This window comes from Myxine glutinosa, chromosome 1 (assembly GCF_964187855.1).
Source record: "Myxine glutinosa chromosome 1, kmMyxGlut1.1, whole genome shotgun sequence".
Lineage (NCBI taxonomy): Eukaryota > Metazoa > Chordata > Myxini > Myxiniformes > Myxinidae > Myxine > Myxine glutinosa.
In genome coordinates, this window is record NC_136261.1 from 426,723,833 (window position 1) to 426,746,195 (window position 22,363).

A 22,363-nucleotide genomic window follows, 5' to 3' on the forward strand; every position below is an offset into this window, starting at 1 on the left:
TTCTCTTGTAGTCTTCTTCCTGCCATTTATGTATCAGAAATATATGTGAGATTAATATTATGACAGGTAATACCACCCCATCTTCCCACTACCAAATCGGTTTGTATTCCTCGGCTTTCTATCCTTATCTCATTACCTTCCTTCTTTGTCATGCGAACCATCGCTATACTATCATATATTTTTATTTTCTTAAAATCACGTATTTGTTGTTTACTAATTGTACTTCCACATAAATCCTTATCTTCACCAAGTGGATAATATTCTTCTTTACGAGACTGATTTAAATCATGTAGGTCTTCTATGTTTATTGAAAAAGACCAATTATACCCTAAATCAGGCATATCATACCCCCATTTATTAATTCGCATATTAACTAAATGTCCTTCTTTATAAAATTTAATTGTAAGCAGGTAGTTAAATTCAATGAGGAAAGGTGTATGGTCAGTATAACCAGGTGTTGTGGTTGTAAATTTTACTTGTTTCACAAAACGTGCTGTTTTCTTTAAAGATATATATTGTGATAAATCACTGAATCTAATCAAGTCATTCGCATCTGTAGGGTTTGGATAATTGATTAATTTATAAGTATTCTTCATATTAATATTTTTACTTACACTATATTTTTGTCGTTCAGCCTGTGCCTTTGTATAATAATTTGATAAATCAATATCCTGAGAGGATTTTCCAAAGATAGAACCATCTTTTCCAACATAGGTCATTTATATTAGATAAAAAATGATATCATAAAAATTTTCATTATTGTTGAGTTGAAATAATACATATAAACATAATTGGCCACAACATTTAGAATTAATTTCTTGAACTTGGAATGTTTGATAAACACCATTCTGTAAGAATTGTATTACTTCAACAGGTGGTGGCATACCATAACTATCAAAATAATATTTATCCTGACTATTATGAATACAAACCCAATGAGAACCATTCTGTGTGTCTAAATTCATAATAATATTCTTTGTATTCTTATTTATATGTGTTAATTCATCTCTCATACAAATAACCACATTATCAATTTTTAGTGTTTTACAATACTTGGCTAGTTCTATATTTGACGTTGTATTCTTTCCAAATTGTTTAAACCATTTATCCATTTATTTATGAGAAAGATACAATCCATTACCCCGTTTAGTTAGTTTAACACCCGCTTGAGCGATAGAGGAAAGCATATCTCCAACCAACAATCTAGCTTTATCAGGTAGACTTTCAAGTTTTTGAGCAAAATCTACAATTACACCACTTCCACTAATTTGTTTCTCCAACTCCTTGTTATGTCTTTCCAATTCTTTTTGAGCTTTTAGTTGTGCCTTCCTTTCGTTAGCAGTTTTTACCGCTGCTGAAATACCACCAGTCAATGCTCCCGCCGCACTTAAACCAGCAAATAAAGGAATTAGAAACGGGAGAAATCCTCCTCTTGACTCATCTATTGAATATTTCTTTAACATAGGTTTCGTCATTTTAATTTTAAGTGATCCAACATCATTTAGTGTTTTTACTTGTGTGTGTGTGAGTAAAACATCAATTCTTACAGCTCCTTTTCTTTGAATTGTATTAACATTAATAATACAAGGCTTTTGATTTTGAATACAAGATGTTAATTTATTAAGATTGATTTGATTAACATATACCCCAACCATTTATTTATGAGAAAAAACCTATGTGATATTAATCATAACACCATTATCTGTATTAATCTGTAATTCTGTTTCCTCCAAAAGCAAACAATATGCATTAACCTCTTCACTCTCCCCTCTTTCAATGTATAGAGAAGTATCCACTCGATTAGACTTTATAGTTTCCTTTTGAGAACTCAGGTCAATTGCGTAGATTGTATATAAACCTTTAAATGCAACCATATCCAAAATAGGATCATTATTACCATTACTTTCACACACCTTTTGGTAGGACTTGTAGGCTTCCGCATAATCATTTTTTTCCCAATCAATTTCCAATCTATCTCGCGGATAAAATGTGCCATCAAGAGAAACCCGAAGTTGTTTCACCTTAGCATTATCACTCAGCGCATTATTCTTATTAGTACCGTCCTCTCCATCTGGTTTTTTAAAAATGAGCCAGAGGTATCGTGGCTTTCCTTGAAGAACACCCAAATTCCAAGTGTAGGTAGTGTGTTCCAGTTTAACGTGTTGACATCTTCTTTTAAGGTATGATACATTTAGCGGTTTCTTTGAGTTAAGTCTTCTATTTAACATCTCTTCCGTTTTAAGATTAGGAGTATATTCACTGATATACCAACACAAATCATTAATAACAAATTTATTGTTGTCTCCAAAAGCATTTTCATCCCCAAAAAGCAACCTATTTACATTATCATTCCTTTGTAGTTGAAATCTAATTTTAAGACCATACAAAACTTTATCATAATCGCAAAATCCAAATATACCTTTAAGAGGTACTGCTACGGTAAAACTATTCACTGCTTTTGTTTCATCATTATACATTGACTTCCTTTGACTATAACCAGGGTCTGCGTTTGTACCCGTTGACATATCAGGAATAAAACCTTCAACAGCTCCCTTACCCATTCTATCACTAAACGAATATAGTGTAAATTTCATCATTTCAGATGTAGCAGAGACATAATCAACCGCTTCAACCTCTTGTGTTCCAATATACAGGCGGACACTGTCAAACATTTTCCAGAAGAAATCATTTACGAGTGTAGCATTAGTATTATTCGCAGCCTTAGTGAATTTAAATTTACACAGCAAGAAACTATCAGCTATATTCAAGTAAGTTTGTTGATTATTTATTTCAAAACTTTTTGTTCCGTTTGAATTCCAGTCTGTTCCTGTTATAGCATTTACCTTAAAATAGTCTTCCTTTTTAGTGGAGTTTGAAATGATAATCGTATCATCCAAATCATAGATACTATCAATCGCTTCCATACTTGTATTTATATAGCATTAAAATTGTTGAAACCCTGACCCAAGTATTTTAATGATTTTTTGTCGTTCTTGTGAAGATAGTTGAGTTTTACCTTTTTTTATTTCTTTGATTGCTTGTAATTTATGAGACTCCTTTTGAGCATCTTTTATACTCTTTATAGCACCCGCAACGGAGCCCACGGCAGAAGCAGTTGAACCAATTAGGTCTTTATGTTTAAGGATGGTTGAACCAATACCCATTAGAGTATCAATTATCCCATCTCCTTTATTTCGAAATTGATGACCTACACCTCGTTGTCTCTTAGGTTTATAGTATCCTCTACCCACATACCTTGTATAGTCTGGTGAAAGGAACATGCCCTCCCCTGTAATTATTTTATATTTTCCCAACTCGTGTTTTCTCACAATAACCATTATTTATTTATTGAAAAACTTCACGTAGGTGAATTCTGATGGATATAATTTCATCATTAAAGGATATCATACGATTATCTTGGTCGGTTATCCTAAAATTTACTCTGTATATGGTTTTTCCTGACACAGGTAAATAGACAAGATTTTTTGGTTCCATATTAAATTTATAACCAATCGGGGTTGAGTATGCACTGAATGAAAATATTGTATTTGTTCTTATTCCATCGTTATAAGCACCATCAATCAAATCACAATGAATTAATACTGAATTTATACCGGAGGATATTTGGATAACATTATCACTGTAAAACGTCCCGTTATTTTCAATCTTTTTTGAAGAGAAACCCAATAGCTCTCTAAACGAATTTTCAATCGTGAAATCAACTTTATAATTATTTTTAAGTTTAATAGTTGATTTTGAAGTGTGTTTTTGAATATCTATTACAATATTTTTTGGTTCATCACCTTTTTCTTTCATAAGGCGAGAGACTTCTGAAGATATTTGAGAAATCTCGTAAGCTCCAGGTGAAACGGTTATAGTTTTATATCCACTTCCTGGATTATAACTAAACTTGTTGTTTTTCTCTGTGATATTAAAAAGGGTATTGTAAGTTTCCATTGACAACAAAGATGCCTCATATGAGGTAAGGGGGTCAAGTTGTAGTGGGTAAGGGAATGAAGCTGTGTAATCGCTCGTTGTGAAATTAAAACTAAGAATTGTGCTTCTCATCTTATTTAATATCTAATAAAATATCTTTGTATTGACATTTATTAATTATTTTCATGTTCATCAACTGATCTAAAATGGCTGAGGATTCATTAAAACAATTGTTGTTTCCAGCCTTCTTACTACCTAACAACAATAATAGCCTATTAACTAATTGTGATGGGTCATTTGGAAGAAAACTAACACCCGAACCAAGCTTACTTAAAGCATCAATAATATGTTTCTCCTTCTCATTCTTCTTACTTTTACCAGCAACAGAAACTCCATAATCAAGTGCATTTAGCAACTCAATATATACCCTATCTTCCTCTCTTTCCATATCAAGTGGTTCCTCAAAATATTTTGAACCGCTGAATCCGGGGTTTGTTAGAAGAAACATTAATCTTGGAGTTAATTTAACATTTGGTTGAGTAGAACTCAAGAACATCAATTCATCATTAAATATCAATACCTTTTCTTCCACAAGATGAAACACTGCTGGTTCTTCTGTTGGAATGAGACCTGCTCTGGTTTTTGAACCCGCCGAATATTCATTGTTTTGAAGAGCTTCCACAACATAATTAGGGGGTTGATTTACCTCCTCAAGTTTCCGAAATAATCCCTCGTCATCATATTCTAATTCACCAAGTTCTTGTTTTGTTATCTGACTAAAATCTTTGAGCATTTGAAGTTTTTTCGGAGTAAATTCTACCGTGGGAACTGTAGGGTGTTGAGTTTTCAAAAGTGGTTTAAAGAATTTCTCTTGTTTTCTTTCAAAGGCTTCTTCACCAGTTAGTTTCTGTCTCCGTTTCTTCTTTATCTCTTCCTGTTGTTTAACAACTTTTGAAACTAATTGTTGATGTTCCTTAAACTTTCTTTCTCTTTCTTCAGTATTCATTTTCTGTATTTATTTATTGAAAAATATCATTTAGTATCTCATCTTGTTTCACAACAATATATTTATATTTTCCAATCGTGTGTTTCATATAATTTTCAAATTCTTTTTTACTACATAACGTAGAGCAATTATCTCTCCAAAAATTATTTACATCTATTGAATTTAACTTAAATAAAATAAAAGTATTGGCATTGTTTCTTATTGAGCGTCGAGGGAGTTGAAAATATGATTGACTAAGATATATACAATTACAAGAAGAATGTCTCCCTCTTGTATAGTAGCTATCCATTACTGTTTGGTTTCTCTCATTAACACAATCATCAAAGATGACAAGGTTCTTTTTTGATTTATCTAAATCTTGAGGTGAAGGTATATCATCCGTATTATCACTGAGAATACAAGTTATGGGTTTCGATTTTGATTTCTGTGTATCACAAAATAATTGTATTATATCATCAATATTATAATCATTTAGTTTGTTTTGAAGTTTAAATAAACCGATAATGTCTTCCTTTTTAAGACCCGCATTAAAACCCTGTGAGAGTAGTTGATACTCGGGTTGAAAACTTGACTTTGTAAAAATTATTAAATTATCATAATCTAAAAAATTAGAACCAAGGAGCATCTTTAAAAGTAAACAGGTTTTTCCACATCCGCTTGAACCAACTATTAGACATCTCAATGAATTTGGAATGTTTTTATGGTTATTAAATTTTATCTTATTTTCCCAAACGGGTAAAAAATCATTCATTTATATATTTGGAAAACAAGTTATCCAACTTTTTTTGAGCTATTTGAGAAACTCTATATTTTATCCTGAGTTCGGGTTTAATTTCAAAATAATCCATTATTTTATTTATATAGTATCTTGTATTAACATTTCCATTAAAATTATTTTGAATAATAAATATCATTAAACCCTTATACATTTCCTCAATACAATTAGTCTCTTCCCTTGAAAGAAATGGTGTATTATCATCACAATACTTAACATTCATCTCTCTTATTAATCTTGTAAAGTAATTCATTTTTGGTTCTAATTTAAAAGAGTTATATATTTTTTTATATTTCTTATTATCATTAATTAAAATTAAATCACAGAAAATACATTGTTTATATGAATCCTCATCATTAAGCCCCACTCTATCACAAGCCGGACAATTCTCTAATTTATCATATGGAGAGTCTGGAAATTCTAAATATCCTTCAGAACTTATCATATTTATGTGGTAAATTTTTACTTAAACTAAACGCAAGTTTATTCATTAATAAATACAATGTTTCAAAGCACAAAAGACAAATTTCAATCAATCTCTACTTCGGTGGAAGATATAGAAAAATATGTCAAAGATGTTAAATTGAACAAAGATAAATATGGAAATTTTTGGGTAAAACCAGTTATGGAAAATAACATGAGCCCCTCTATTTCATTTAAAGGAAGAGCTCTAACTATACCTGGAAAGACATCCATTAAAGTAAATCTAACAAAAGTTTCTCCTCTACTCCTGGCAATTTATTCAAAGCTTGAAAAAGTGATTGACCACGATACTTTGAAAAAGAATGATAAGACCATTAATAATTCTAGAGGAGACATTTGTATTTTCTTTAATAATCCAAAGGGTGTAGATCTAAGTAAAATGAATGATGTTAATATTTCTGGTGAAATGTCATTTCGTTCTATGATAGTTAGAGATTATTTAAAGATAACTTTTGATATAAAAATTGTAGAGATTGAATCTGTTAATGAAAGAAAGTATATAGATATTGATGGGAATATTTTTCTTGCTAATTAAATATGAGTCAATACAGCAGTGAAGATTTTACTATTTCATTGAACTCAGACGATAGTGATGATAGTATTTCATTGAACTTGGACGATGGTGATGATAGTATTTCATTGAACACAGATGATAGTTATGATACTAATAGTTTGTGCTCAAATGATAGTTATGAGAGTAGCTTTATTGATGACTCTGAGTATGATTCTGAGTATTCATGTGATAGTTATGACTTAGATGATTCTGAGTGAAAAAGTGTTTTAGTTTAAGCACAGCGATATATATAAAACGGAGCTGTAAAGCTCAAAAGTGTTTTATTTTAAGCACAGTGATATATATAAAACACCACGTTTTCTCACGCTATAAATATGGTTTATTGTGATACTTGCGAGAAGGAAGTAAAATATTATAAACAACATATTCTCACCGCAAAACATACATACAACATTTTAAACAAACTTTCCCCTCTTCCACCTGAAACAAAACACTGTTCTACATGTAATAAAAATATCCTCAAGAAAGGCTTCAAAATACATCTTAAAACAAATCTACATTTATCAAATTTTATCACAACTAAAAACTCTGATGGAGCATTCAAAGGACATATTAAAATAAGAGTCTTTAACTTCAAACCTCCTGAACCAGAGTCTATAGTTGATGCTGTAGAAATAGTTAAACCTGCTGTTCAAACGTTGATTGAAAAAACACTAAAGGAAATGAAACCACTTAAATTTTATATGGGAGTAAAATTAGAAATGACAAAGGATGAAGGAGTTATAGATGCACCATACATGAGAACTGAGCCACACTTTATATCTTCATATCAAGATTTTAAAACATCAGGAGTCTATGATGAACTTATTAAACAAGAGCAAGATGTGGATAATTCAATCGTAGGAAGTGGATTCAATATAGGAAAAATTATTTACATAGACATTCATATTCTTAAATCAGATCCTCTAAAAGCTTCTTCTTACATTGATTTACCCAGTGTTATCAAAAATAGAAAAGCAGTTATCAATATCAAAAATAAAGACAATAAATGTTTTCTCTGGTCTATTTTAGCACACTTACATCCTCCACATTTTCATGATGAAAGAGTATCTCATTATAAAAAATATGAGAATACATTAAATACGAAAGATCTAAAGTTTCCGATGACTTTAAATGATATTCCTAAATTTGAAAAGATGAATAATTTATCAGTTAATGTTTATGGTCTAACAGAAACAAACAACATTCAGGTTTTAAAGCTTTCTGACAATTGTAAACAAACTCATATTAATCTTCTATATTTTAATTCAGACGAAAATTCACATTATACATACATCAAAGATATTGCTAAATTAATAAAACCACAAGTCTGTAAGAGAACAAATAAAATATATATTTGTTTGCGTTGTCTTAACTTCTTCAATTCACAAGAAAGATTAGATAAACATTCAAATTATTGTGGCGAACATAAATCAACGGTAATCAATATGCCTAAAGAAGGCTCAAAGATCACATTCAAAGATGAAAATAAAAAGATCAAACATCCATTTGTTATATATGCTGATTTTGAAAGTATTTTAGAAAAAATTGATACTGCTTCTCAAGATCCAAAAGAATCATACACAAATAAATATCAAAAACATACTCCTTGTGGTTTTTGTTATTATATCAAATCATCCGTTGGTGATAAATATAACAAGTTAGAGATGTATAGAGGCTCAAATACCCCAGAGGAGTTTGTAAAACGACTAGAAAAAGACTGTGTTCGATTAACCAAGATAATGAGAGAAACCAATAAACCAATGTCCTTAACAAGTAAAGAAAAAAGGGAATTTATAAAAAACAATGTCTGTCATATTTGTGAGGAGAAAATTGGTAAAGGTCTAAAGGTTAGAGACCATTGTCATCTCACTGGTAAATATAGAGGTCCGGCTCATCAAAGTTGTAATATTAATTATCAACTCCCCTCTTTCATTCCTGTCTTTCTTCATAACAACGCTCATTATGATACACATCTATTTATCAAGGAACTCTCAAAGACTTCTGGAAGTATCTCAGCAATTCCAAACACGGATCAGAAATACATTTCATTCACAAAAACAATTCACACATCTCCTATTACTCATATCAGATTTCTTGATACATTTAAATTCATGGCAAGTCCATTGGTTAACTTGGTTCAAAATCTAAAAGAGTTTCCATGTCTTTCAGAGTATTTTTTAGATAAAGATTTTCTAACACAAAAGGGAATTTACCCCTATGACTATATGGACTCATTTGAGAGATTCAATGAAACACAACTTCCTTCAAAAGAAAATTTCTATAACAAATTAAATAATAGTCATATATCTGATAAAGATTATGTACACGCACAAAATGTTTGGGAAAAATATAACATCAAGAATCTTGGCGAGTATCACGATTTGTATCTCAAAACTGATGTGCTTTTATTGGCCGATGTATTTGAAGCCTTTAGATCTGTTTGTCGCACTGGATATGGATTGGATCCTGCTCACTACTACACAGCACCTGGATTGGCCTGGAGTGCGATGTTGAAAATGACAAAACAAGATTTGGATTTGATAATCGATGTTGATATGCTTTTGATGATTGAAAAGGCAAAAAGAGGTGGAATTTCACAAGTCTGCTCGAGTAGATACGCAAAAGCAAATAACAAATATCTTCCAAATTATGATCCAACGAAAGAGAGTTCTTACTTGATGTACTATGACGCGAACAACCTGTATGGCTGGGCAATGTCTCAGGCTCTTCCTTATGGAAAACTTAGATGGGTAAAGGAAAAAGACTACAAAAACGTTTTACAAGATGTATGTATCTCTACACAAAAAGAATTGGATGAAGAAAAAGTTGGTTATTATTTTGAAATTGATTTAAAATATCCAGAGGAACTCCATAACCTACACAAAGATCTCCCATTTGCTTGTGAGAAAGAAAGTCCAAAGAAAGAATGGTTGAGTGATTATCAACGATCGTTTGATATAGGTGAATCAACAGAAAAATTACTTACTACATTATATAACAAGAAAAATTATGTTCTACACCAAAGAAATTTGCGACAATATTTATCAAAAGGTCTAAGAGTAGAGAAGATCCATAGGGTTCTAAAGTTCAATCAAAGTCATTGGTTAAAGGGGTACATTGATTTTAATACACAAAGAAGAACAGAGTCAAAAACAGATTTTGAGAAAGACTTTTATAAATTAATGAATAATGCGGTCTTTGGTAAGACTATGGAGAATGTGAGGAAAAGACAAAATATCAGACTATCAACATCTTGGGAACAAGCATCAAAATTAATTAATAGACCGAGTTTTACTCGAGCTGAGGTCTTTACTGAGAACTTTTGTGCGATCCATTTGATTAAAGAGAGTATTGAAATGAACAAACCTATTTATATTGGAACAACAATTCTTGATTTATCAAAGTCATTAATGTATGATTACTTTTATAATAACTTGAGGAAGAAATATCAAAATGATGTTAATCTACTTTATATGGATACAGATAGTTTTATTTTGAAAATTAATACCAACGATGTTTATTCAGACATGAAAAGAGACATTAATATCTATGACACGAGTAATTACAGTCCAGAGAGTGAGTTGTTCTCTTCTAAAAATAAAAAGGTGATTGGAAAGTTCAAGGATGAATTAGGAGGAAATGTTATGAGTGAATTTGTGGGATTGAGGTCAAAGGCTTATGCTTATAAATACATTGTGAATAACGTTGAAAAGACTGATAAGAAGTTAAAAGGTGTAAAGAAAAATGTTATTAAAGAAACAATAAACTTTAAGGATTATTATAACTGTTTAACAACAAAGAAAGAAGAGTTTAGAAAGATTAATGGAATAAGAAGTTATAAACATCAATTATATTCAGAAGAGATAAATAAGAAAGCATTGGGGGCTTTTGATGATAAGAGGTTTATTTTAGAAAATGGAATTGATAGTCTCCCTTATGGTTATATAAGTATATAAGTGATAAGATATATATAAGTGATAAGATATATATAAGTGATAAGATATACATAAGTGATAAGATATATATAAGTGATAAGATATATATAAGTGATAAGTTAAAAAAGGGGGGGGGGGGGGTTGGGGATTTTAACGGGCTAACGCCGCCTTTTTTACTATTATATAAATGATAGAACCAAGTATCAACCAGACTAAAGAGTGGAGGTGTAATCAACCTTGGTATATAAATGGAAAACATAATGAATGTGAAAAATATCAAATAGGTATAATTGAAAAGGCAACTGGTAAAAAAGTTCACAAAACAAATAAGAGAATTAATTTAAATACCGGTGAATTGGGTAAAAAAGATGGAAATATTTTTGAGTGGACGGAAAACTTTGATGGTTGTCAGGAAAATATATACTTTAATTTAAAAATGGTATGTGGCACTGGAGGCGCTCAAATAAGAACATTGAGGGAGGTTTACCATTTTATCTTAGCTCAGTTAAAATATCTTAATAAAGAACCAAACTCAAACATATTTTTTGTTAATATATTAGATGGTGAAGAGAGTGGCAAGAGAATTAAATTATTTCCCACGCATAAACAAATATTTGTAGGGTCGTTGTTTGAGTGGGTTATATTCACCAGATGATATTAAGAGTAAAAGGTTAAAAGGTTCATAAGGTCAGAAGGATCACAGGTGTTTAAGTGGTCTAATGAATAAGGATAACATGTCAAAAGGTTAGAAGGTTCGTAAAGAACAGGGTGAGAGAAATAGAGGTCTTTAGGGGCAATGAGGGAGGGAAAGAATTAATATGGAAGTGAATGGGTCAATGTTTGAGTGGGTCAAAGATTAATCTGCCAGATGATATGTAGAAGAAGGATGATAGGTCTATAAGAGAAAACAAATATTTGTAGTGTTTGAGTGGTCTAATGAACAACATTAAGGATAGGTACTACAGACAAAAGGTTCATAAAGATGAGGGTGGGAGAAATAGAGGTGTTTATGATTTTTGAAAAAGACAAGGGGGTAAATGACATTAGATAGGGATTTCCCATGTTAAACGGAGGTGTCCCAGAAACAACATTATTACACTACTCCCCATCTAACATGTTACATTAGTTCTTCATGCCTGTTGTTTGTGTGATTTTTTTTTACCCCATTTCCTCCATTCTTGATCCCTATGCTCTCTTCGATCTCCGACCATCTCTAATATATCGAGGATGAATCCCTTCTTACAGTAATTCCTTCTGATCAAACTCCCAAAATCTCGACTTAGTGCAAATATCTGATATTTTATCTGATTTGTGGAACTGCTTTCTGGAGACGATTCAATCCAAATTTTCCTTCCAGGAACTTCAACTACGTGTTACACCAACATATTGTGACATCTCCCATCACTACCTGTAAATATTTCTGCCCTTGTGAACCCCACCTCTCCCAAGCACCGTGGTTTCCGATATTTCCTCCCCTCCCATCTTTAGTTTTCTCCTGTTTGTTGGATACCTTGCTTGTTGCATTTACCTGTTGTGTACACCTGTTTCCCCACTGAAACCATGTTTGCGTTTTGCCCTCTGTAACCTCACTCATCATGAGCCATGATTTGGAACATAATAAAAATATTATCATTTGTTCCTTTTCTAGAATCTTCAACGGTGAATGGAGGTTATGTTTTCACCCCTGTCTGTCTGTCTGTCTGTCCGTTTGTGAACAAAATATCTCAATAAAGTTGTGGACGGATTCAAACAAAATTTGGCCGAGCTGTAGCGTATGTGACAGCGATGAAATGATTAGATTTTGGTGAAGATCCGGCTTCGGATTCAGCGAGTAGAATTTATTAAGTGATTCTTCACCATTGGGACATAGGGCCAAAAACGATATATAGCAGGATATGTCAAAAAATTGTGGATGGATGATTTTGATTAAATGCGATTCTGTATTGTGATTGCCTTGTCTACTCTGGGATACAAAACGTAAAGTGTTCACCTGGTGGAGGTATACTCTCCCATGAGTGCCGTTCTCTCTCTTCCCGTTTCTCTTTCATATTTGTGCCACGTTTTGTGTTCCCTTATTATTTTCTTTATAAAATGTCCAGTTTGTGTCACTCACTCTGTATCTTCTCCAGGAAGTTCTTATTGAGCATGATGAGCCCGTCCAAGTTCTTCTCCTCCTTGGAGAAGTCCAGAACTGGGAGCGGTGTTCTCTTCAAGGATTTAAAGTCTGACATGGTCTCGAGCCTTGGAATAAAAAGGAAAAACATCAGTTTTAGAAATTATTGGAGAGAATATTGTTGGAATAATACATTTTTACATATCAAAACAAGTTATCTGCAAAAGAGTTGTAAATAATTAAAAATAGAAAATAGATCGAGTGAATTTTTGTATTAATTTGTATTTTTATTCAGAAGTCGAGATTCTCGAGGAGCCGAATCCAGAATAAAGTAAACACGTAGGAAAAAAACGATGAACAGTATGGAAAGAGAGTGTCGGTGAGGGTTGTAGAGAATGAGGTGTGCGTTGGAGAAAGAATAAATCAATGATGAATGAGATGATTGAAAGATGAGATGAAGAGCATGAGGCAAGAAGCAGATTTGGTGAGTCAGTTGGTCATGGACTCGGCTTCCTGGCAGAAGATGGACAGAACAAAGGCCATGTCCCGAAGTGATGGGATAGAAAACCGTCTGTCTGCAGAGAGAAGACATAGATGAGAATAATCCAACAAGGTGTTTGTGGTGGGACTTGGGACAACACCATTCTCAGAAGTAATGTTTGTTACCATCTGTTCGTGTTCCCATCTGAGGTCCTCGGACAAGATGCAGAGAATCCTGGTTCAAATGTTATACAGTCATGTAAAAAAGTAAGTACCTCCATGTAAAGTTTTGACTTTTTCAACATATTTCAACATACAGCTATTTGATCTTCATTTCAACAATATTGATCGATAAAGGTGATATAATCTATCTATAATTCCAGTAATCTCTGTGTGTTTGTTTGTCTGTGACCGCTGTTTCTCGACAACCACGGGTCCGATATACTTTAAACTTGCCAGGTATATTGCTGGGGACCCGAGGATGTGCCTTTTCAAGGTTTCATATTAATCGGACAATTACTTACCGAGCTATGTCCAAAAAACGATTCAACCAATCAGAGAGCAGCGAGCTATCGCGTGTGCCGAACGTGGCGAACACACTCTGCCTCGGATGGCACATTTGAGAGCGTATTCATTTATTTCACGTTTGCAAACTATGTTGGCGCTATGTTGGCGTTAAACTATGTTTTAAAACTAATAATAAAACTAATAAAAACTAATTTGCGATTCATCGTAACTGCGATATACGACCTTCCGGAGCTCCTGTGAGAGCGTGCGCCATTACGGATAGTACGGGTACGTGCATGCCATATGTTGGCGTTAAACTATGTTTTAAAACTAATTAAACGGACAAATTTCATGTCATGTTTCATGTAAATGAGGGGGGGGGGGGGGATTGTCACTGTACTCGCAAGCCGTTCGCCGTTCGCTTTGGCGTTGCGAATGGACCAAAGCATTTCATGGACCAAACCATTTCATGTAAAGCGTTCGCCGTTCGCTTTGGCGTTGCGAATGGACCAAAACATTTCATGGACCAAACCATTTCATGTAAATAGAGGGGGGGATATAATTTTAGATATAGATATAGTACGGGCATGCCCTAGTATAACAAATATCAGGAAACATTTACATTTTGTAGTCCATTGTCTAATTTAAATGAACGTAAATGCAAATTTCACATGTGGAAAAAGTAAGTACACCCCGCAATTTATCACTACTTCAAATACCTAAAATTAGAATCAGGTGCACCAGCTCAGGAGCAAATGATTAGAACATCGTGAGAGAGGATCTTGGAGGAACCTGTCTTATTTAAACCTCAGACATTAAGTTTGGTTTGCTCTTTGTTGTTGAAGTGTGCGGTGTCACCATGCCTAGATTAAAAGAGCTCTCTGAGGCCTTCAGAAAGAAGGTTATAGATGCCTACGAGTCTGCGAAGGGATTTAAAAGGATCTCCAAACAATTTAAAATCAATTATTCGACTGTCCGGAAGATCATCTACAAATGGAGAAAATTCCAAACAACTGCCAACTTGTTCAGGCCAGGCCGCCCCAGCATGTTCAGCCCGCAAGCAGACCGCAAGATGCTGAAAGAAGTCTTCAAGAACACCAGAATGTCATCACGGGACCCACAGGTAGCTCTTGCCACTGTTGATTTCAAATTGCACGAGTCTACCATTAGAAAGAGGTTGCACAAATTTGATCTACATGGGAGGTGTGCCAGGAGGAAACCTTTGCTGTCCAGAAAGAACATCAGGGCGAGACTAAAGTTTGCCAATGAACACCTAGGCAAAGACCAGCACTTCTGGAACAATGTGCTCTGGACAGATGAGTCAAAGGCAGAGCTATTTGGCCACAGTACCAGAAGACATGTTTGGCGAAAACCAAAGGCAGCATTTGACCACAAGAACCTGATACCAACTGTAAAGCATGGTGGTGGAAATGTTATGGTTTGGTGCAGCTTTGCTGCATCAGGACCAGGGCAGCTCACCATCATAGAATCCACTATGAATTCTTCATTGTACCAGGGGGTGCTTGAGGATAATGTGAGGCCATCTGTTGGGAAGTTGAAGCTCAACTGAACCTGGACCTTGCAACATGACAATGACCCTAAACATACCAGTAAGTCCACCAAGGAATGGCTGAAAAGAAAGAAATGGAGGGTTCTGGAATGGCCAAGTCAAAGCCCGGATCTAAATCCCAGAGATGTTGTGGGGGGATTTGAAACAAGCTGTGCATGCAAGAAACCTCTCAAACATCGCACAGCTGAAAGAATTCTGCATGGAGGAGTGGGCAAAAATTTCTCCCAGTCGATGTCAGAGACTGGTAGACAGTTATAAGAAATGTCTACTTGAGGCTGTTTCTGCCAAAGGGGGAAATACCACCGATTAGAGCCAAGGGTGTACTTACTTTTTCCACATGCGAAATTTGCATTGATGTACATTTAAATTATACAATGGACTACAAAATGTAAATGTTTCATGATATTTGTTATATTATATCACCTTTATCTTTCAATACTGTTGAAATGAAGATCAAATAGCTGTGTGTTGAAATATGTTGAAAAAGTCAAAGCTTTACATGGGGTGTACTTACTTTTTCCACATGCAAAATTTGCATTTATGTTCATTTAAATCATACAATGTGCTACAAAATGTAAATGTTTCATGATATTTGTTATATTATATCACCTTTATCTATCAATATTGTTGAAATGAAGATCAAATAGCTGTGTATTGAAATATGTTGAAAAAGTCAAAACTTTAAATGGGGTGTACTTACTTTTTCACATGACTGTAAACCATGTTTTTGTCCATTGTCCATCAAACTCCTTGCAATTCATGTATCCAGGTTCAAATGTTATAAACCATGTCCATTGTAGATCAATCTCTTTGTTATTCATGTTGATGTATACCATCTACTAAAGCATTTGTCCTGTACTGTTTGACAGTGTATCATGTTCCGTGCATGGATGACACTTGCATACCTATGATACCATATGTAAGAAATTGTTTATTTTCTCTGACTCTGTAATGTTTGTTGGGTGGGATGTTCATTGTGAAAGTTGATGAGTGGGAAGATAACAAGTGCACCACCGGTCAAAAGTTTTAGAACACCTCAATCTTACCAGTTTTTATTGAAATTTATGCAGTTTAATGTCTCAATGTACTCTGAAATTAAGCATAGAACAAATAAACAATTGGAGATAAAAAAGAAATCATGGAATCATTGCAAAGAAATTGCAAAGAAAGCCAAGGTGTCAGTGAGTTCCAGTTTCCTGCACCATCAAAAGGCACTTGGAAACTGGAGGAAACTCTGACAGGAAGAGGTCTGGCAGACCCAAAGCCACAACAGAATCAGAAGACAAGTTTCTGAGAGTCAAGAGCTTCCGTGATAGGCGGGTCACAGGACAACAGCTTCAAGCACAGCTTAACACTGGTCAAAGTAAGCAAGTCTCAGTTTCAACTGTGAAGACCAGACTTCGAGCTGCAGGTTTGACAGGTTGAGTGGCAGTAAGAAAGCCATTGCTAAGATGGCAAAATAAGAAAAAGAGGCAGGCCTGGGCCATGAAGCACTGCCAGTGGACTAGTGAAGACTGGAAAAGTGGAAGAAGGTCTTGTGGACCGATGAATCAAAAAATTTGAAATCTTTGCTTCATCACGCAGGGTTTTGTACACCGTCGAATAGGCAAAAGGATGGTTCCTCAGTGTGTCACACCAACTGTCAAACATGGAGGAGGAAGCATGATGGTCTGGGGCTCTTTTGCTGGATCCAGTCGGCACCTTGCACAGAGTGACTGGCACCCTGAACCAAAAGGGCTACCACAGCATTTTGCAGTGCCATGCAATACCCTCTGGCATGCGCCTAGTTGGTCAGGGGTTCAGCCTACAGCAAGATAAAGACCCTAAACACACCTCCAGGCTATGTCAAAACTACCTTCGAGGAAAAGAACAAGACGGTTGGCTTCAAATCATGGAATGGCCAGCACAGTCTCCAGACTTAAACCCCATCGAGCTGGTTTGGGATGAACTGGACAGAAGGGTGAAAGCAAAGCAACCTACAAGTGCAACACATTTGTGGGAACTTCTGCAACAGTGTTGGGAAGAACTTCCTGAACTATATTTGATTTCCATTGTAGAAAGAATGCCACGACTGTGTTCGGCGGTTATATCTGCAAAAGGTGGTGACTTTGCTGAGTAAAAAAATTTCAATTAAATTTGGTTAAACCAAATGATTTCATGACTTCTTTTTTATCTCCAATTATTTATTTGTTCTATGCTTAATCTCATAGTACATTGAGACATGAAAGTGCGTAAATTTCAAAAAAAAACTTGAAAAATTGAGGTGTTCTAAAACTTTTGACCGGTCGTTTATTCTTGGGGAAAATGCCAGGAGCATAGAAAAGGCCCCTCTATATGGTATGTGCTAAGCGGAAAATTATAGTAAAGAAGGGACATTCTGAAAAAATCTCGTGTGCATGCTGGACTACCCTTGTGTTCTTTGGAGGAACCAGGAAATGCTCCAGTAAAGTTCCTATAAAGGGGCACCCTACATCTGGCAAATAAAATACATTTGCTTCTTCTTGCAGCTGTATGAATCAAATTGGCACTGCATTATATGTCAATATACATATTATTATATATCAATATTCATATTACTTTGAATTTCTCTGAGCAACGCCGGGTTCTTCAGCTTGTGTTTTATATTTTGAACACAAGAACACAAATCCCTTTGTTAGCACTTCCAAAAACCTCCAGTTTAGCAGTATTTGGAGAAACGCAAATTTCCGCTATATTGACCAATCAAATTTGCCATTCATGCTTTCAACCTTGGAAAATATCGAGGTCCAGACAAAAATATATATAGATCGTGCTCGGAAACGCAAACCAAGAGTTGAAAAGACCCTTCCATGCCCTTTTCTCAAGACAGTGTGGGGTAAGGTGTTTTATGAATTATCTTTAGAAATGGTTTGGAAGGGAATGAGGAATAAATAGAAAGAGCAGTTGAAGAAGAAGGTGAGCAGAGATCATGGATGGACATGGAGAGAAGAATCAATAAGACCGAGTGGAATACGAGCAAATTAGCAGAACAGAATATTCAAAGATGTTCAAGACTTCGAGTTTATCAATGAACACAACTAGAGGGGTCAATATATGGTTGAACCCCCAAAAAATTGATACAAAAGGTTTTTCAATGGATTCTGGTACCATTTGGGCATGCTAAATAACATACTAAAAATATAGTAACATCTGACTTCCGAAAAGGGGTCATTTTCAAGATGGCGTCCAAGATGGCCGCCAGGAGCTTAAAATGGCCATATCTCAATTATTATTCAACCTAGAAAGGTGGTTTTTGTGTCTAATCCTAGGTTTTAGGGCCCAAGGAATCCAATTGAATCAATAAAATTACCATCAGTTAATTATTTATTGACATGTCCAACATGGCATCCCAAGGTGACATCCTGATCCACAAAAATGGCTCTGTCGAATAGTAGTCAACCTAGAGAGATTTTTTCAGTGTGTATACCTAGGTTTAAGGCACCCAGGAAATCATCAAAATTACTTAAATAAGCACAAAGTAATCAGGTAATCCAGTAAGCCAGGTTTACCAGCCCATTAGGCATTTGTTGTCTAATACAGTTAGTCGCTATTCATCGTCATCCTCCGACTCACCAGCTAATGAACCAAGTGTGTGTTTCAGATTGGAGATAAGAGTTTACTGTGTCTACACCACTGCCACCTGTGACTCCAGTCCACAGTATTCAGTGATCATTACAGACAAAGGTTTGTACAAAGCTTGAGAGGTTATGGCAAGGGACAGACTATTTTATATTGGGGAGGGGGGGGGGACTGAAAAATCTGACAAACAATTTATTTTCATCTCAAAAGGAATAAGTATATTATGTGGTACATGTATGCATAAACAAAATCCATATTTTTGCATTTTTTTGCACTTCTTTTTCAATGTTTCCTGGTAGTCTCCCAAACTGGAGAGCTATCATTGCAGGAGGTTATGAGTTATGAGCTCAGTCCTTTCCCTCCTGCCCTCTTTGAAGCCAGAAACGTCTTCCGAAAGGCTGATAAGCCACAACTAGCTCACGCAATCTGTGATCATGCAAGTGATGCCATCCTAGATTCTGTACCAGAAACGGAGATCCACGTCCTTGATGGAGGTTCACTCCTTCACAGAATACCATGGAAGAGTGGAGAAAGCTATGGTGAAATAGCGCAGTCATATGCTGACTTCACCATCCAGCATTATGGTTCAGCTACGACCATTGTCTTTGATGGCTATGAGGAAGGGCCGTCCATTAAAGACAACAGCATCAGAGAAGAGGACACAATATTCATCCCATTGTCAGCTTCACTGCTGAGACAAAGTGCTCAGGCAAGAAGGAGGAGGTCCTGTCAAGAGATATCAATAAACAGAGACTGATCGGGATGATAAGTGATGAACTGAGAGAAAGGTATTGCACTGTGGTCAATGCACCTGGAGATGCTGATGTAGATATAGTAAAGGCTGCAGTGGAGGCATCTCTTCTACACACCACAACACTGATTGGAGAAGATACTGATCTCCTTGTCTTACTCCTTTACTATGTGCAGGGAGACAGTAAGAGCCTTTATTTCAGATCAGACAAGTCCAAAGCTGATGGCAGTTTTAAAGTGTATGACATCAACCGTCTAAAAGAAATCCTCGGACATGACATGTGTTCTCAGTTGATATTCATCCATGCCATGACTGGTTGTGACACGACCTCTCGGATTTTTGGTGTTGGCAAAAAGACTGTTTTCCAGAAGCTTGTAAAAGGAGACCCATCCTTCGGTCTTGTGCCAACACATTCACCATCCCAAACCAGACCACAGAGGTGATCGATGACCTTGGATGCCGAGTAATGGCTATCCTCTTTGGTGGCAAGTGCAAAGATTCCCTTGCAACAATGCGATATAACACCTTCAGCAAGAAGGTTGTCTCTGCTTCGTCTTTTGTAACACCCGAACGTCTGCCCCCAACTGAATCTGCTACCAAACTTCACTGTCGTAGAGCGTACTACCAGATCATGGTGTGGATGGGAAAAGAAGAGGGTATGGATGCCATGAAAGGGGGTGGAGCCTGCAGGATAATCAGTTTGTCCCACTTATGTCAAGAATGAACGCTGCTCCAGACAGTCTCTTGAAGGTCATTCATTGTAACTGCTCCACTGCCTGCAAGACACTCCGCTGCTCTTGTAGACGATATGGACTACCATGTACTACTGCCTGTGGACCGTGCCAACTTGAAGAATGTGACAATCCACATAACAAGTTTCTTCCAGAGGAGTCGGAGGATGACGATGAATAGAGACTAACTGTATAAGACAACAAATGCCTAATGGGCTGGTAAACCTGGCTTACTGGATTACCTGATTACTTTGTGCTTATTTAAGTAATTTTGATGATTTCCTTGGTGCCTTAAACAAAGGTATACACACTGAAAAAATCTCTCTAGGTTGACTACTATTCGACAGAGCCATTTTAGTGGATCAGGATGTCACCTTGGGATGCCATCTTGGACTTGTCAATAAATAATTAACTGATGGTAATTTTATTGTTTCAATTGGATTCCTTGGGCCCTAAAACCTAGGGTTAGACACCAAAACCACCTTTCTAGGTTGAATAATAATTGAGATATGGCCATTTTAAGCTCCCGGCGGCCATCTTGGACGCCATCTTGAAAATGACCCCTTTCCGGAAGTCAGATGTTATTAGATTTTTAGTATGTTATTTAGCCTACCCAATGGTACCAGAATCCATTGAAAAACCTTTTGTATCAATGTTTTGGGGGTTAGGTGAGTTTTTTTTTCGTATATTGACCCCTCTAAATAGATCTCAACAAATTAGAAGTCAATAGTTTTAAGTTGATGAGGATGGGAAAGAATAAATAAAAGGACAGAAAGGAATGAAAACAAGATAAACTCAAATGAGGATCAATGAGGATTTAAGGAGCTTTTTAAAGTTTGTGTCCAATTAATAACACAAATGAACTTTATAATGACCCTCCTCCCTAAATTAACCCAAAACTGTTCATTTATAGATCATAAATGGGGAAGGAAATCGCGGGAGGAAAATAATCTAGTTCATGAGGACAACTGAGTAACCTGAATCAGTTACATCTTGTTCACCCCATGTGTCCTTCTCTCCCACTCATTCTTTCCCTCACCATCATTCTTTCCCTCACCATCATTCTTTCCCTCATCCTCATTCTTTCCCTAATCCTCATTCTTTCCCTAACCCTCATTCTTTCCCTAACCCTCATTCTTTCCCTAACCCTCATTCTTTCCCTAACCCTCATTCTTTCCCTAACCCTCATTCTTTCCCAAACCCTCATTCTTTTCCTAACCCTCATTCTATCCCTCATCCTCATTCTTTCCCTCATCCTCATTTCTCAAAGTCTCCCTTTATTTTGTCTCATTTTATTATTTAGTAAATATATGTAAATGTTTAAAACACGATTGGGTCAAAAACATCAGGATGTGCTGATAATGTGTTGGATACCAATGCAGTCTCACCTTTTTAGCAGGTCCTTGGAACCCTGAAAAGGAAGAAAACAAAGAATGAGATCAAGATATTTGAATGAATGAATGTTTGTTTTTATTTATTAAATATTAGAGAGTTCACAGAACATGACACCCCACGCAGTGTTCAATTACGTTCTTCAATTTTAATAAAATAGTGATTTTAAAGATCGTCATTAAAAATATCCAGGTGTTTAGTGTTACTGAAGCAATCTTGTACATCACCATATACACTGCAATAAGACGACGTTTAGTCACAGTTTAGGAGATGGAGGCTTCTCGTGCATGGGGTAACAAAGAAAGACGTTCTCAATTTGGTAAGGAAAATATAAATTTGATTTTAATTTTGAAATAGTACTTCACTTCCCTTTGGTGAAAACACCTGATAAGGTAAATCTGTAACCCGAACAGTATTCACATGAATAACATTGAATCGTTCAGGAACAAAGTATGTGAAGAGGTTGTTTGACCATAATTCATGCTAACGTTATCAAGGTGGTTACGTACAGGTAACTTTGACTACCTGGAT

At 35.3% G+C, this 22,363-nt stretch overlaps 1 protein-coding gene across 1 annotated transcript in view; it reads right to left on the reverse strand.

Moving 5' to 3' along the window:
* LOC137418207 (E3 ubiquitin/ISG15 ligase TRIM25-like) overlaps positions 1-22,363 on the reverse strand; it is a 55,909-nt gene that overhangs the window by 23,861 nt on the left and 9,685 nt on the right. Inside the window, exons 5-6 of the mRNA XM_078770655.1 lie at positions 21,829-21,851; positions 12,805-12,932 (exon numbers count right to left, since the gene is read on the reverse strand). Coding sequence (XP_078626781.1) covers positions 12,805-12,932; positions 21,829-21,851 — 151 coding nt within the window. The remainder of the gene's footprint in view (positions 1-12,804; positions 12,933-21,828; positions 21,852-22,363) is intronic.